We start from the raw sequence: 18,162 nt of genomic DNA, 5'->3' as shown, positions 1-18,162 counted from the left end.
ACAGAGAACTCAGAAATAAACCCACAGCTCTATGGACAACTGATATTTGACAAAGGAGGTAAGACAATACAATGGAGTAAAGACAGCCTCTTCAACAAATGGTGTTGGGAAAACTGGACAGCTACCTGCAAAAAAATGAAACTAGACCACCAACTTATGCCACTCACAAAAATAAACTCAAAATGGATAAAAGACTTGAATGTAAGCCGTGAAACCATAAGCATCTTAGAAGAAAACATAGGCAGTAAGCTCTCTGACATCTTTCACAGCAATATATTTGCTGATTTGTCTCCACAGGCAAGTGAAATAAAAGACAGGATAAACAAATGGGACTTTATCAAACTAAAAAGCTTCTGCACATCTAAAGACAATAAGAACAGAATAAAAAGACAAACTACACATGGGAGAATATATTTGACATAGCGTCTGACAAGGGGTTAATAACCAAAATTTATAAAGAACTTGTAAAACTCAATACCAGGAAGACAAACAATCCAATCCAAAAATGGGCAAGAGAAATGAATAGACACTTCTCCAAAGAGGACACACAGATGGCCAATAGGCATATGAAAAAATGTTCAACATCACTAATGATTAGAGAAATGCAAATTAAAACCACAATGAGATATCACCTCACACCAGTCAGAATGGCGCTCATCAATAAAACAACACAGAATAAGTGCTGGCGAGGATGTGGAGAAAAGGGAACCCTCCTGCACTGCTGGTGGGAATGCAGACTGGTGCAGCCACTGTGGAAAACAGTATGGAGATTCCTCAAGAAATTAAAAATTGAACTGCCTCTTGACCCAGCTATACCACTGTTAGGAATATACCCCAAGAACACCATAGCACTGTTTGAAAAGAAGAAATGCACCCCCATGTTTATGGCAGCATTGTTCACAATAGCAAAGATTTGGAAACAGCCCAAGTGTCCATCAGAGGACGAGTGGATTAAAAAGCTATGGTATATATATACTATGGAATACTACTCAGCCATAAGAAATGATTACATAGGATCTTTTACAACAACATGGATGGGCCTTGATAACATTATACTGAGTGAAAGAAGTAAATCAGAAAAAACTAAGAACTATATGTTTTCATACATAGGTAGGACATAAAGATGAGACTCAGAGACATGAACAACAGTGTTGGGGTTACAGGGTGGGGGGAGGAGAAGGAGGGGGTTGGGGGAGGGGAGGGTCACAAAGATCATGACTTTTCAGCATTTGCCATATTCCCCCCTTAATCTATAGACAGACAGCAAATATTTGCGTATGGTGTTCCCACTACAAAGACTGCTGTCTTAGGGACAAACGCTGATAAACTACTTCAGCAGTTCCTCCCTCTTCAAAGACTTATATGTAAACATAGAGCTCCATGTTTCATAGGACATACTCAAGCTCACTCCATGCTCCCTGGAGCTTTAGCACAAGGGAATGCCCCCTCCCTTTTTTTTTTTTAAGTATTTTTTCTTTTATTTATTTATTTTTTGTATATTTCTGAGGATGGGGATGGGGAGGTAGTCGGACAGACTCCTGCATGCACCTGACTGGGATCCACCTGGCATGCCTACCGGTGGGAATGCTCTGCCCATCTGGGATGTTGCTCTGTTACAACCCGAGCCATTCTAGCAACTGGGGCGGAGGCCGTGGGGCCATCCTTAGTGCCCAGGGTGGATTTGCTCCGGTGGAGCCTTGGCTGCGGGCAGGAGGAGAGAAACGAAGAGGAAGGAGAGAGGGAGGAGTGGAGAGGTAGATGGGCACTTCTCCTGTGTGCTCTGGCCAGGAATCGAACCCGGGAATCCTGCACACCAGGCCAATGACTCCGATGGGTCTACCATATCATGCTTTTTACTTAAAAAAAAAAAAAAATTTACATTTCTTTTGAATGCTGATGAACAGGAGACACCAAATCTTTTTCACCTGCAAACTACTACCTTCTTTATTAGATCTAGCTAATAACACTGTTCTGTCTTTTTTCCAAACAGCTCCAGATATATGGAAAAGATTTATATAGGCGGATGGGGATCCTCAAACCCCTCAGCGAGATCTTCTGAGAATGGCTTTTAAGATACCTAGAGGCAGAAAAAGCCCAATAGAGATCAGGGGAACTACCAGCTTTTAGGATACACCCTTAAAGGCTCCAACACCCCAAAGGGGTCTCATAGGATGCCATCTGGGTCCTGCTTCAGTAGTGGAAAGGAAGGTCATTGAGCTAAAGCCTGCCAGGCTTACACGCCTCTGCTGCGAGGAAACAGGGACACTGGAAGGTGGGCTTCCCCCTCGCTCCTCTAAGGGAGGGTTCAGTCTCTTCCAGTCCTGCTCCAGCCACCTATGACCTAACCTTGCCCAGAAAGCTGGGGTTTGCCACTGAAGGCTGAAGGTGCCCAGGGCCGTCGGCCCCATCTACGACACTGTGGACGAGCCTAGGGTATTTCTTCCAAGAAGCAGGTAAACTGATCTCATTCGCACAAGGGCCACTTAACTATGTTTTGCCTGAATAGTCAGGTTTTTTATTCTTCCCTCAAAGATCTCTGTTGTGGGTGTTGATAGTCCTATTTTCTGCTGCTTTGCTTAATATATAGTGTTTCCTTTATCCCTCCTACCTCAATGCCCCACTCATATTTCAGGCTGGGACCTACTCCTAATTTAGAGCTCTCTTTCCTCCTTTGGCCAACTTGTATTATGAATTTACCTTTGCCACCCAGCTTAGTGTATCCCAAGGTTCTCTTTACCAGGCCACAGTCACAGAGCTCCAGGAAAAAGCAACCTGGTCTCAACTCTCCAGGCAGAGGAGAACAGAAGCTTCATATCCACGCATGCTGCAAATGGCTTTTTCCAGTCTACCTGAATCATTACCAGCTAGAAGCAGCGGTCACTGGGACTTGGACATGAGCTGCAAAGTATAGAATGGTGACAACAATTCCAGTGCCATGCGGACTTTTCCTGTGGGGAACTTTCCTGGACTCCTGCTCCCTGTGGCAGCTCCTAACAGACTGAACTGTGGTTGGGTTGCATTTTTCAGGGATTTGGCATGGTGATGGGGCCAACTTGGACTTGGGGAACATGTTAAGGACACTACTCTTTTAGGGATTCTTGCTGTATTGGCCAAGAGTTTGCTTAAAGGCTTTTAATCACTGTAAAAAAAATAGAGGACTGGATGAAGACGATGGGGCACATATACACCATGGTATATTATTCAGCTAGGAGAAATGGTGACATTGGATCACTTATAGAGGAATGGTGGAGTCTTGGTAGCATTGTGCGGGGTGAAATAAGCGAATCAGAAAAAAACAGGAACTGCAGGATTCCATACATTGGTGGGACATAAAAGCGAGACTAAGAGGCATGGACAGGAGTGTGGTGGCTATGGGGGGGTGGGGGGAGGGAAGGAGGGAGAGGGGGAGGGGGAGGGGGAGGGGTACAGAGAGAACTGGATGGAGGGTGGCGGAGGATGATCTCTCTTCGGGTGATGGGTATGCAACAGAACTAAATGACAAGATAACCTGGAAATGTTTTCTTTGAATGTATGTACCCTGATTTATTGATGTCACCCCATTAAAATAAAAATTTATTAAAAAAAAAAATATTACAAATAAAAAAAAAAAAAAAAGAAACGAATCAACCTGTGGGTCTGTGAATCTGTGCAGAGCGGCCCATCGGCAACCCAAATGAGCAACCCACCAAATCATTAGATGCTTGGAAATATTCTGTTTTCATCAACCAGCTTTCATCTTGTGACCATAATAGGATTTTACTGAATATTCAACTATTCAACCCCCAGGGTCCCAGCTGCTGCAGCTGCAGATGCGGATGGCAGGGAGGAGACGGAGGTACAGGTACGACAGAGAGGCAGGCTGCTGGGGTGTATAAGGAGGAGACGTTCATGAGACCACGTTTTCTATTATGAAAACCCTTAAAAATGTGTTATCCTTGTGAATAAGGAAACAGGCGTGAAGAATGAGCTCATAAGAATCTTCCGCATTAAAGAATACATTACACTTCTTTCTTCCTCTCTCCCCCTCTCCCCCCCACTTAGGCTCCCCTGGTGGCGGCAAGACACGGAATGAGGACTCACTGAACATTCTACATGCTGCTAGAAAGACAAAATGAAAACTGGCAAACTAAAACTAAATACTTAAAATAAGTAAGTTGATCAAAGTGGTCATTCAGCCAATAGAGAAATGTACTAGAACTTGCCTCGTAAGAGTGTGTTGGGAGGGTTAAATGAGCTAATGATTCTGAGGTCCCTAGACAGCATTCCATAAACAGCAACTATTGCTACGCTGCTCAGAATGACACTGTCGCCCTGCTTGTCACCCAAGCTACGACCTGGGTCAACTTTATAACTCCTCGCCCCCCCCCCCCCCAAGTCCAGTCCAAACCAAGATTCTGCCGGCATAAAGGTGACTGAAAGAGACCCCAAGAGTCTGCAAAGGAAAGAATTAGTAGGACTCTGGAGAGTGAAGTCAGGAATCAGCTCACCCCCCACGGGACAGAGGCCCGAGGATAAGTCCCAGGCCTGCAGCGGAACCAGCCTCCGCTGGAGAACGGCCCCCGGATGAATGCGGATGAACCAGGGAAGCCTGAAGGAGGTCTGAAGCTGCGCATGCGCGGGGCCTGCCCTCGCCCGGCCCAGGAGGAGCCCGAGTCATTCAAAGTTCACGTTACAAAGTGATAGCCCTACATGCCAAGTTCATGTTCACCAAGCCACCGAGGGGAGAGATGCCTCTAGAAGGAGAATGTGCTCACCCTGCTGATGTGAACCTCCAGACGTCTTAAAACTGTCCAATTTTCCTTCTGGTTTGTTCTCGGGTCCCTACGTGGTTATGTTTATTGAAGCATCCACTGACTCTGGGACTTAAAAGATTGAATTTCTGAGCTTATGTGACTGAAAGCCACACCCAGAGGATTGACTCAGTCTCCAAGGTCAACATTCCCTGACGGGGTCTCTCTGTGTGGCCAGAACTCAGACTCTATTGAGTCTGTGGGTCCCTCCCACCGGCCGTCTCAACTGCCTCACCCAGGCATCGGAAGGTTGGATACAGTCCTCCTGCAAATGAGAATTAGGTCTGAAGTTCCCTGAGAGGCACCAGCAAATTTGGTTCTTGATCAGGACTTACGGCCTTTCCTAATATTGTTGGAAAGGGAGGGGCAAAGTTCCTCCCCATATTAGCCTTAAAATCTAATTGAAAAAAATTCTGTTGCCTAGACAATGGCATATTAAATTGTTCAGCAAAAGCAAGAATTTATAAAAAAAAAGAATTGGCTCTCATCTAGAGAACCAGGGAATGTAATAAATCTCTCAGGATTTTCAGCTAAGCTTATAATAGATCATGTTCATAAATTGCATTAGCATGTAGATGTGATGGACAGAGGGCTGCAGGCTCCTGTGGCAATAGAACAATGCCCCAGGGCTGTCTGGTTGCTTGCGGTCAGGAGTGTGCCTCCAAGCACGTGTCCGAGAGAAGGAGGGGGGAAGGGAGACGATGTCTGTATGTGTTAAGCGTACTGACGACCTTCTTGGTGCAGGCACAAGGCTGGTAACCTTGACTGCATAATATTATCTCTTTGAAACCTCACCATGTGCCCATGGAAAGTTACTTGCTGTTTTATTTTTGTTTTTGTCTCCATTATATTAAGTTTCTTCTATAGTAAGTGGCAAACAAGAGAAGCCCATCCTGGCTAGGTTGAACAAAAACTAGTACTTAACTGTGTCAATATTGCTGGGTCCCACAGAATAAAAAGAAGTCACTCCATGGCTGGAGAAGGGCAGGAGCCAAAGGCAGGTGTGTAAGACTCTGCAGCAGATTTGCTGACTGACTGCCTCTCTGGTGTACTGACATGACCATGACTCAACACCCCAAAGGTGCAAGGTCCTTCAGTTCAAGGACAGAGAATGTGATGGGTTCAGCCAAGACTGCATTCTCGTCTGGTTCTGGCAGGAATGGTCAAGGGTTTGGAAACATGGAATGTAGACAAAACCTATGAGGGCTCATCTATGCAGGATTTGTGAGCTGTTCCTGCAGACACAAGAGATAAAAATAAATGCTTACTGTTGGAGCCCATTGAGGTCTGGATAGTTTGATATGTGGCATTGTTACGGCAAGAGCTAACTGATACAGTGACCAATGTTGGTCCTTTCCTGTTCTTGACCCTCTTTTAAATGCCTACTCCAATATTTCAATCTATATTAAGTCCTCTAAAGAAAAGTTTTTTTAATGAATTAACTAAACCAAGAGATTATTTAAGAATTTCATTTAAAAATAATGAGGAAGGGTCCTGGTCAGATAACTCAGTTGGTTAGAGCATCATCCTGATACACCAAGGTTGCAGGTTCAATCCCTGGTCAGAACACATACAAGAATCAACCAATTAAACAAAAAATTGATATCTCGCCCTCTCTCCCCCTCTCCCTCCTTTCTCTCTCTCTCTAAGGATTAATAAACTAAAAAAAAATGCTTCTTAAGAATCAACCAATGAATGCATAAATAAATGGGACAATAAATTGATGTCACTCCCTCTCCTTTCTCTCTCCCTTCCCTTCTCTCTTTCTTTCTCCCTCTCGTGCTTTTTAAATCGACTTTAAAAATAATGAAGAAGGGAGGGACTGAGCCATGTTCTTCGTTAGCAGTGTAGAGTGATCAAAGCCAACTGGCTTCAAAATGATATATGATTCTGAACTTTGAAAGAAACCAAAATAAAATGCAAACCAACTTTGAAATGACAGTGCATCTGAAAAGAGCCAGAATTTATTGCTAAGAAAACAAATTGGAACTTTCTGGATGCAAACTCTAACTGAAATGACAAAAAGTGACCCCAAATCCCAAGTCTTTTAAAGGCCAAGTTTCATGGGAAAGCTTAAGCAATTGATTTACTGACTTCTTTGACGGGTCCCGTTTCACTGGGTGCAGAAATAAATCTACCCTTGCCCAAAGAAATACTTGTATGGACTGTTATTAGCATTTGCTTTTCAAAACACGCAGTGGGAGAAGCTTCCTGAAGGCTGAGCGCTGGCCACTGCCTTCTGTTAGAATCCAAATGGATTACCCTCTGATTTGCTCGTCTTATTCTAAAGCTCATCAAGCTAAAAAGCTGCAGCTTTCTGTGACGGGAAGAAAACACCTTCAGGATTATGCTGTTATCCTAACAAGCGCTTGTAAACTTTAAAAAGTGTCAAATGTAGCAAAATAAAACTAGCCAATTGCATTCTAGAAGGAATAAAAACACAGATCCAAGCTCATAGAACACATGTGGACCACCTACTGTGTGCCAGGAGGGGTGCCCAATGTTGCACGTGCACAGTCTTCTACCACTAGCAGCAGCACATTTTATAGGCTGCTTGTATGGTGAGGCTGTGCCATGTCCCAATGGCTGATACATTCCTCTCTTCTCTGCTCAAGAAAGTTTCAGGAAAATACTGAATGTACTAAATTAGCCCGCAGCAGACAATATAGAAATTGTGCGTGTACCTATGCATGTGTGTGTGTGTGTGTGTGTGTGTGTGTGTGCAACCTTTATAGACAGCTCTCCTTTCCCACTCCACACAGCCATGTGCTTGTCCCTCACCACTCTAGCAGAAAGCCGTCATTCTGTTACAGGGGCTTCCTGGGCTGAGGACAGGAGGCATGGGTTAGCGTAACAGGAAGTTTCAATAAGCACTTACAGCCTTGAAAGCTGAGACCCAGCCTGCTCCTCAACCTTCTTCCCAAACTGTCTCTTAGAATGGGGCAGCCAGGCCGATATACTCCAGGTAGGAGGCCGCAGGAGACTTCTCTGCAGAATCTGACCAGACCAGAAGGGCAGACTTAAAGACCTGACACCAACAATGCCCACAAGGAAGCGGCCCAGCCAGACCACCCCAGGGCGAAGCCCACCATCTCCAAGAACAAGTCGCCCATGGCCTTGGAGCTCTCGATCAGTGTCTTGTTGTCCCGCTCTTAAATATAAACCAGCAGGCAGGGATCAGTAGACATCTGAGAAAAGACGTTAAATAAAATAAATAACTAGAAAGAAAGAAAAACATTGCAGAGAGACTCTGCTACAAGACAAAACTAACAACAAAAATCTATCATGAGTAGAAAACACATATTACACATTCAAAACAAGAACAGGGTGCTTTAAAAAAGAAAAAAAAAGAAAACATTCAGAGAACGAATACAGCCCTTCAAAGTTAAAAATCATGCATATAGAAATGAAATCTCAGTGGAAGTTTTGGAAGAAGACTGTGAGGAAATTTCCCAGAAAGTAGAGGGGAAAATCAAAGAGAAAGAAAATGAAGAGAAAATATTGAATAAATGGACGACAAATATTTGGGGCATGGCACCCAAATAATGGGGACACTAGAACGAGAGAACAGAGAAATCGTAAAAGAAAAAAAAGTATCTACAAAATACTCCAAGACAGGTCACATTACAAAGAACCAGAAGAAGAATGACTTCAGACTAATCGTGAACGATGTAATCAATATTCTAAAGGGAGAGTATTTTTTAGCTAGGATTCTACACTCAGAACAAACACACTGATAGACCCCAAATTGTAACTGGAGTGCCTTGGTTGGATGGGGCCCTGCGGGGTCTATGTGTGTGGGGGGATAGAGGAGCCAGAGACAGTGCGCCGCCATGCTCCTGTGTAAGCCAACCCCGAGTTCTCACCAACCAAGAGGGAGAATAAAAACAACTATTCAGAGAACTGACATGAATACCAAAAGCAGCAGCTGAAAGAGTTGAGCGTTTTTCCTCCCTGAGTAGGAAAAAGTAAAGGAGAGAAAGATGAGAGAGTGCTGATTTTCACCAGAAAACCTATTCTGCTCTTTATATTATGAGCTTATATCACTGGATGTAAAAATTAATAATTAAAAGAAACAACGAAACTGCCTGAACGTAAATGTTTTTCAGTGTAATACGTACTTAACAAATTAGCCTAATTAAATCGGGCCTCTCTGAGGAGTTGTGCAGTCCCTTTTTGTCTTTTTTCAGGTAATAAATACCGAGGAAGAGACGGGGTAAGGAGCGACACGCCTGCTGCTGCGTTCTCCCCGGGGTTTTGAAGCTGGGGGTGTGTGCAGGGTACCCGTGCCCACAGGGTTACACATACAGGGTGGGCTTCACTACTGAGCACGTTCATAGAGACTCAGAGGGCGGAGGGAAGCACCAGAAGAGAGATAGAACTGAGACTGTTTTGTTGTTGTTTTTTCTGTATTTTTCCAAAGTGAGAAACGGGAAGACAGAGAAACAGACTCCCACACGCGCCCGACCGGAATCCATCCGGCATGCCCACCAGGGGGCGATGCTCTGCTCATCTGGGCCACTACTCTGTTACAACCAGAGCCATTCTAGCGCCTGAGGCAGAGGCCATGGAGCCGTCCTTGGCGCCCAGGCCAACTTTGCTCCCATGGAGCCTTGGCTGCTGGAGGGGAAGAGAGAGATAGAGAGAAAGGAGAAGGGGAAGGGTGGAGAAGCAGATGGGTGCTTCTCCGGTGTGCCCTGAACAGGAATCGAACCCAGGACATCCACACGCCAGGCTGACCCTCTACCGCTGAGCCAACCGGCCAGAACCTCTTTTTTTTTTTTTTTTTTTTTTTTTTTTTTTTTTTTTTGAGAAAGTGAGGCCATGAGAGGGATATTTTAAAACGGGAACTATTAGTATAAGTTTTTATGATGATGTAAGCAATCAAGTAGGGAAGAACACAGAGATAGCACACTATCACCTGTCTCTTATAAAGTCTGAGAGTAAGAGAGGTACCGGGCCCCAGGCTCCATGTGGAGAGGTTGGCCGTGGCTGGGAGGGTCACCATCTCGCCCATGGCGGCAGACGGGAAGAGGAGTGTGTGGGGGTGAGGTGGGGAGATGTAATGATGGGAGCCTGCAGATGGTCTTCTCTGGTGGCTTCTATTTCCTCGGTGACATGAGAAGCAACATCATCCATTCAGAGGGTGGATGAGGGAGGAGGTGTTGGAGATTTGAAGAGAGAGGAGAAAGTGTGAAATAGATTAGAAATGTGAAGGCCCACTCGAGAATGGGTGTCAAGAATTTAAAGCAACACCAGTCAACATTGTGTTATTTCCACCCACCCTCCAAACATGTAGGGATAGATGGGTGTGCGTGCAGAGTGGATGGTGTTAGGTTCGCCTTGGATTGAGTAGCCAGCTGAGCACATCCGAAAGAGGAAGGATGGGCGTGAGGGATGAGAATGCATGCATGACGTTGTGATGGCAGCTCCGGAACCTAAGTCAGAGCAGGAGGAAAGTGGGGACAGAGCAAGGATTAATCCGTAGAGATCCCAGTGGAGTCAAAGGATTGTTGGGATAACAGAACTGTTACAGAAAATGCCATGAAAACACAGGAGGCGATGTTCAAAGAATGAGGTGCTTAGGACTGCGATTTTGAATATGGAGACTATTAGTAATGACAAGGTTAAAGGGTGGCCGTGAGCAAGGTAGCTGAAGTGAGGTGGACGACAAGATCTTTGCAGGCAATGGCCTTGAGGAGCTGAGATGTCAGGGTGCTGGTGGCCTGTCTACACAAAGACTGAGGCCACCAAGGATGATGACTCCTGTAGTGGTGGGGAAAAGTTAAGCCAGGACCAAAACCTTTGTAAATGAAGGTCAGAGACAGGACAATGGAGAAGCCGCGCTCGCTTCAAAGCAGCTAGAGGAGTCTAAGGAGGAAGGAGGAGGCGTCAATGAGGGGGCGGGGGTGCCTGGTGCACCCCTAGCCTCAGATGTATGTAGGATTTGAGATTCAACACAAAAACCAGCCACCGCCTAAGGGGAATTCTAGAAAGTAGTGTCCCGAAGGTAAGATACAGCCTTCTTACTCTATCTAGTAACTGACTTAGCGGAGCTACGCGGCAGGATGCCCGGGGCACCAGACACCGGGGCCACGCCCACCCCGTCTGTAAACCGGCCTGGAGAGCGGGCCCCAGGATGAGTGCTTGTCGTGCCCGTTATCAGCGGGTCTGAGAGCGCCACGCACGCCAGGAGGTGATGTTGGGAAACCCTCCAGACGCTTTTCCAATCAATACACTAACATTTGCTCTGTCCTCGAGCCTCACGCCCATGTTGACACAAGCGGCCATTAGAGGACCACGACGAGCCTCGGCAGAAGTAATGGGCTGGAAGGAGACGGCAGCACGCTGGGGTTGGCCTTTGAGGAGACGGAGCTCGCATTGATTGCAGGTTGGCGTTCATGTCTGGGTTAAGGTCAGGCACATGCTCGCTTTGGGGCCCATCTCAGAAACAGTGTGGGCTTCCCAGCTCAGTAAGAAAATTGCTGTCAGGGTCTCAACAGCTTCTCGTTGACCTCGGCAGCAAGCGCCACCACCAGCAGAACTTGACGGTCCAGCTCAGGATGGGTGGTGGGAAACACGAATACACTTTTCTCTGGAGAAGGGGAAAGCCACACGAAACCACCGCTTCGGCTGACCAATCGTCACTGTCACTGAACTTGAGTGAAAGTTCTGCCCCCGGAATTCTAACTTATAGCTCTGTCTTTTCCTTTCTGAAAGTGACCAAAATGCAAAGTAAAAGAAGGTTCGACCTGCTTTTTTTTAGGTCCTGCCTGCCTTTCAGGTGGCCAAGATTCACTCATGCCATTGACTTTTCGTCTAGATTGAAGAGTGTAACAGAGGGTTAAGTACATTATAGTTTGTTCACATAAAGTCCTTAAACACAGCACTGGGATCCCCACCACATAGCTGGGACACAATAAGGCCACCATTTATTAAGTGAAAAGAACATGCTACGAAGCCGTGTGCACGGCAGTCATCCACGTTTGGAGAAAAAGGAGGTACACACACACTGACCTGGGGAGGGGTACACACAAAAAGACTGACCCCACCCATTCCTGCATCCAGGTTCTCTCCCCTGTGGCTGAATAACAATGAAGAAACCTTCCATTTCCAGGAAGGGGACAGAGGGGATCTTCAATTTTCCTCTTTATGACTGACTGTACTCTCCAAGTTTTCTTCATCCCATATAGGTTGTGTAATTTTACAAGTGTTTAAGAAAAAATGAAGACAGTGGCAGCCACAGACAGGCATACAACATACTTTGTCATGGTTTCTAGAACTCTTACCGGATGGAGGAAAGTTCATTAAACATGGTGCCTTCACACAACGGGATATTAGGGGCGCTCAGGTTTCATTTTGCGAGGTGAAGGACTGTGTTCTCTAAACCCCACCACAGCCTGGGTTCCCGCAGGCGCCCTGGCTCCTGGCTCGCAGGTACTGCTGCTTCCGCTTGCCTGTCTCAGCAGGTGTGCCCTGGAAGCCCGGGCCGACATCTGCTGCTCCCTCTTGTGCAAGATTCTGTGAGCCTCTGAGCCTCATAAATAAACCCCTTTCTGCTTAAAATAGAAATACATGCAGGGAAACAGTGTACTACTATGTTCTTTCCTTCTCGAAAGAGAGGTACAAGACATTGTGATGGCATTGTGAGAACACTGTTAAAAAAATAAAAAAAAACGTATGCAGAAATAAAAAAACTAAAACGGAACGCTACCAAAGCATGAAAGTGTGGTCTTTGGGTACTAGGATCACGGATGGATGCTCCTTTTTATGTTTCTATATCTTTCACAACTTCTCTAATGAGAGTATGTGTTATGGACAACTTTTAGAAATTTAACTTTTTTTGTTTTTGTATTTTTCTGAAGTGGGAAGCGGGGAGGCAGACAGACTCCTGCATGTGCCTGACTGGGATCCACCCGGCATGCCCACCAGGGGGCGATGCTCTGCCCATCTGGGGTGTTGCTCTGTTGCAACCGGAGCCACTCTAGTGCCTGAGGTGGAGGCCATGGAACCATCCTCAGCACCCGGGCCAACTTTGCTCCAATGGAGCCCTGGCTGCAGGAGGGGAAGAGAGAGACAAAGAGAAAGGAGAGGGGAAAGGTGAAGAAGCAGATGGGCGCTTCTCCTGTGTGCCCTGGCCGGGAATTGAACCCAGGACTTCCACATGCTGGGCCGACACTCTACTACTGAGCTAGCGGGCGAGGGCCAGAAACTTAAGTCTTTGTAAGAAAGAGTGTCCGTCCCTAGGTTCTCTCCATAGAAGAGCAGAGAGGACTCTGTGCTCCCCTCCCATCCACCCGTGGGTCTCCGCGTGGACACGTGCTGGACAGGGGGCCTCTCCTCCGCCCTTCTTCATTTCCCTCTTCTTCCATTGTCTCTTTTCTTCCTTTTCCTGTTTAATATTTACAGAAAACAGCTTGTTTTCCAGACCCTTTCCTTCTCCCAAATCCTCCAAGATTAAGAAACAGTAAATCATAACAATGGTAAATGACGGTTATCCTCGTAATGGTCACAATATCATCCTCGTACAAATGGAGAGCTTGGGCCCAGGCTGAGTAACTGGCTGGTTTATTCTGCATCCTGCATCTCTGAATTAGGCAGACTTTTGTCCTTTTCCATCTGGAGCTGTCGTCAAGTGGTAAGATAATCTACAAGACTGAGTGCAGGCAGCACACAGGGAAACCTGTTCATTCAGCAGATGCCACTGTGACTGTTGTGAGGGCCGCCCGTGGCTACAGCTCGCATCCGTCCAACCACCGTTCCAGAGTGTCAGAGTTCTGGCAGTTCAGGCTCCAGGAGGGCCTGCAGAGAGGAAACCCAGGGAGTCAGAGCTCAGAATCTCCAGGGGTCACAGCCCCCCACTGGCCCCTTCACACCCGGCCTGGCCCTGGCGGAATCTGAGCATGCCACTCGTGCTGTGAGCAGGTTTCTGAGTGCTCCCGAGCATCCCGAGTATGGCTCGTACTGCCCCCACCAGATCCTAACGTGAATGCTGGTGCTCCCTACCTCCTCCTGCCCAGCACCCCAACGAATCCATCTCTCTGTAAACCCCACACTGCAAGGTGGGGAAGAGGAACTGTGAACGAAATTCTCCCCAGCCCTGCAAGGTTAGTCTTCGTAACTTCTCTGGAGTGAGTACCAGAGTTCTGGGACTGGCCCGGGGTCATGCTGGGAGCCCACAGCAGGACCTAGACCTGAAACAGAAACCCTGCATGCTAGGCCAGGGCCGGGTTCGCCGTACCGCGCACCTGCCTCACCCCCACCTTCTCAAGTGGCTGGTAGCTCTGCGCCACGCCCAGGTCAGCTGGACTGAGCTTCTCTAACCTCTCTCCTGGTGCCCCAAAAAGTGATCCTCACTGTCCCCAGATATATTAAGATGTCAGATCTGAAAATACCATCCTAACTGCAGACAGCAATACCCAGAATCAACCAGGCAGTCTATCCTGATGTGAGGGCTGGAGGGGAAGGCAGCAGAGGCAACGGAAGGCAGAAACTGGTGGTGACAGAGTGTCTACTGGCTAATGGAGACCCACCACAGAAGTGATAGCAGGCCGTCCTGACAATGGTAAAGAAGACATCTCACTCAGTGCTAAAATAGTGACCTTAACTGTGAGATTGGGAATGACACACGAATGCCGTTACTAACACTTCTAGTCAACATTCACTAGAGAGCCTAGCCGATGCAACGAGTGAAAAAGAAAGAAAAGTATTAGAGAGTTAAATGAGAAAGGTAAAACAATAACACTTTTAGAAAAAAAAATTTAAGAATATCCTCATGGCCTAGGAATAGGCAAAGATGACTTTAAAATAAACAAAAATAACTAAAAAGGAAAGTAATGATAAACTGGGGTGACATCAAGACTAAGAACTTCTGTTAATCAAGACTCCATTAAGAAGGTGAAAAGGTAAACCACAGAACGCAAGATGATATTTGCAATAATTGTGTCCAACAAAAACTTTTGTCCAGCATATATAAATAACTCCTAACAAATTAATAAGAAAAAGACAGATAACACAATAGGAAACACCCTAACGAGACAGCATAAAATGCGAAAGAAGATAAGACAAAATTGTATTCTACCTTCAAATGGCAAAGGTTTTGTAATTGGTGAGAGAGCAGTCAGCAGCATTTTACTAAATTATTGTTAGTGTAAATTGGTACGAGCTTGCTGGACAGTCATTTTACAACATGCCTCAAGGATCTTTGAAAGTATTTGAAACCCCATGAGGGAATTCATATGAAAGAAATAATCAGAGACATACACAGAGATTTATTTCAAGGACACTCATACTAGCATCCTGTATGACCTTCTACAAGATTTGAGGGAAAAAACATGTTCAACTTAAGGCAGTTTGACTGATAATTATTTTCTTCCTTCTGTGGCCTTGGGCTTGCAGAACTCAATGGTGTTGTTCTACTTAACTTGGTGAGTAGGATCTGCTAGTTTGGGATCACGGGTCTGCAGCCAAAATTAAACCAAGATTAAGATTCAATGGGTAAAAGTCATTAACAGAATATTTAAAGATGCACCACTTACCATGATCCCATTCCTTTCTTTCCTTGTACAATTATCTTAGCACATTCAATTGTCTTATTTAGATTTGGATTCAGTAAAGCTGTGGAGAAAATAAAGCAGAATAATATCATACCACCACCTGGCCGCTAGGTCAGAGTAAATCAGGGAAGGTATCATTACAGAGGGGCTTCCACGTGACTCCAAGAACAAATCTATCCCTAGATTTTTCTCAGCCGACGTTGGGAGGTAGCAGGATATGGTCATAGTTTACTAAATCTATTGACTTATTCCTGTCGTTCCTATAATATTTTCATTAAAAGTGACCACATAATGAATCCCTTCCCTGGGAGCCTGTGGTGTAGAGGTGGGTACAGGTTACAGTTGATGATAATACAAAGAATCCCTGGAATGGTGGGAAACGCAACTTGGTGCGGGAGCATGGAGTGGGGGCACCTCATTTAGACTTGAAGAATCAGGGGAAAGGGTTATTGGGCCAACGGACATCTAAAGGAGTAAGGAAGGAAAGGGGGTGGAGGAAATCACGGAAGGGACACTGTTCCAGGCAGAAGGAACAGCATAGGAGAGGCCCCCGAGGAACCAAGATGGCTATGCAATCATCCTTCCATGCCCTCCTTGCAATGTGGAAACCTCGACCTCCCACTTGGGACTACAGCAGTACCCTCCTTCCTGCCTGCACTATGCCTCTCTTCTTCTCTGATTTTGTTTGACTACTTTTCTTTAAAACATACGTCAGTGCCCCCTCGTTGCCTGTAAAATGGAACCCCAAATCCTTAGCTTAGTCCAACGTGGCCCCCCATGGCTTTCCACTTCTCCAGCCTCATCTCCCACTGCTGTCCTCCACGGCCCCACCATTCAAGACATGGCAAGGGGCAGGGGACAAGGACCTCCCTAATGGTGGGTGCTCCACCCCTGCCACCCACAACTTGGGGATCTTATGTAGTTCCCCTGGCACTTAGTGGGCGCTCGGGAAACGCTCATGGATGAGATGAGTTGACTTTGGGGAGCCGCCTCTTCTTGACCACAGGCACTTGGAATCTCCTAAGCGGGGCAAGTTCCTGTGGATTGGCACACCTCTGTCTCCTCTTGGGGACCACTGCTGCCTGTCCAGGTGGCAGCTCTGTTTCCTTGGAACAAGAGTGTGGTGCCTGGCGTGGATAACATCAGGAGCCCTCGGCAGTCACCCTTCAGACTCAGTGGACTCTAATGCCTGCAGCCTCCTCCTTGCCTGCTCTCAACGTTGGGACACCTTCTCCGCCCACCTGGATGTGGGTGTCCATCTCTGGGCCCCAGGCCACCCTTTCTCTCCATGTGCCCTGGCGATGCGGCACTGCCCCCATCCCAGGGCCCCGCCCTGGATTTGGCTCAGCCCAGCCCCTGCCAAGCCTGCCTCTTTCCTGCTCCAAACTTGCAAACTCTGGCCGTTAGGAAGGCAGGCCTCTGAGCTCAGCGCGGTGGCCCCCAGTGCCCCAGTGCGGAACGGAGGGAGGGGACCTACCGGAACAGGACATGTGGCAGCGGTTCCTCCCATTGTCGCACCAGTCATTGTCGTGAATCTGAAAGAGGCCATAGCCCATGTAGGAACCCCGCACGTTCTCGTAGACAGCCTCGGGGTTGAACTTGCTCTCGAAATAAGCCAGGCACACCCCTACGATGGGACAGGAGGTGTGTGTGGGTGGCTCAGAGGAGGGCTGGCGTTGGGGGTGCTTGGGCAAGGGGCGGAGGGAGAAGGGGTGAGAGGCAGGGGGCTGAGAGGGGTCTACTTACAGTTTTCAAGGCTGTAGCCCTCAAAGTCACTCAGGCCTCCTTCGTCGAGCCTCTTAGCCACCACGCAGCGTCCCAAGACATCAGCGCCCCTTGGGGCCACCAGGCAGCCAACGAGGGAGAGAACCACTAACACCTTCATCCGCTCCCGCAGCTCTGGGCAACAGTGAATGGGCGGAGTCACAGATCACGTCTACCTAGGTCTCCAGGGACACTGGTTCCTCTGAAGGACGAGAAGAGCACTGTAGGAGTGGGGCGTGCAACTCAGTGTGCTCAGAGAAATGGAGTCCCGCCGGACTTGACCAGGACACTGCACGCTGCTTCCCGTCCGGATCCTACGCCACCAGTTCCTGCACAGCCAGGGTGCCGGGGACCCTGCCTCCTCTTCTTAGCATCTCGTTTTCTAAGAAAAGTGTCGTTTTGAAGTTCTCTTTCTCTCTCCCTCACTCACTTACACACACACACACACACACACACACACACACACACACACACACACACACTTTCCCCCTCTTGGTCTGTCCTCACTCATGTGTCTTTCACATCAGTTGCAGATGCTGAAATCCTTTCTTTCCCTTTATTGTGGAAGTATCAATAGAACTTGTTACTAAATACATTTTGAGAAAACAGAAAAGAAAGAAAGAAGACATTCGTCACGGTCCCACCACCGGAGCCCAGCCACCACCGTCATGTGGAGTGGTCTCCACCATTGCCACCCTGGAATAGATTCTGGGGGGTGGTCCTGCCCTCTACACAGTCTGCTCACTGGGTTTTGTCCAAACCAAACTCCACTGAGTTTCTGTTGCTGTTGGCCACACAAGGAGACAAACCCTGGTCCAGCCCAGACCTGTCCTTTATCAGTTGGGTCATCAGCAGCAACAGAAGACGTGTCACTTGGCCTCACAGTGTGCTGCTTTCTCATCTAGAGAAGTGGGGGGACACCTTTTGGGGTGCTCAGAGAATTGACTCCTGAGTTTATCCCCCATTTCTGCTGTCACCACCTCAGCCTCCCTCACCGCCAAAGGCTAAGTCACAGCCCAGCCTCCTGGTCTCCGCTAACCCGGGCAGACTCC

At 47.2% G+C, this 18,162-nt stretch overlaps 1 protein-coding gene across 1 annotated transcript; it reads right to left on the bottom strand.

The window, feature by feature from the left end:
• Nucleotides 1-13,522: 13,522 nt before the first annotated feature.
• LYZL4 (lysozyme like 4) lies at nucleotides 13,523-17,231 on the bottom strand. Its single transcript, XM_066352012.1, has 4 exons — nucleotides 17,093-17,231; nucleotides 16,824-16,973; nucleotides 15,329-15,407; nucleotides 13,523-13,592 (listed from the first exon to the last, which is right to left on the bottom strand). The coding sequence occupies exons 1-4, from the start codon at nucleotides 17,229-17,231 to the stop codon at nucleotides 13,523-13,525; spliced, it is 438 nt and encodes a 145-aa protein (XP_066208109.1).
• Nucleotides 17,232-18,162: the final 931 nt, after the last annotated feature.

Source organism: Saccopteryx leptura, chromosome 10 (genome assembly GCF_036850995.1).
Source record: "Saccopteryx leptura isolate mSacLep1 chromosome 10, mSacLep1_pri_phased_curated, whole genome shotgun sequence".
NCBI classification, from domain to species: domain Eukaryota; kingdom Metazoa; phylum Chordata; class Mammalia; order Chiroptera; family Emballonuridae; genus Saccopteryx; species Saccopteryx leptura.
This window is presented reverse-complemented; position numbering and strand designations above follow the sequence as displayed.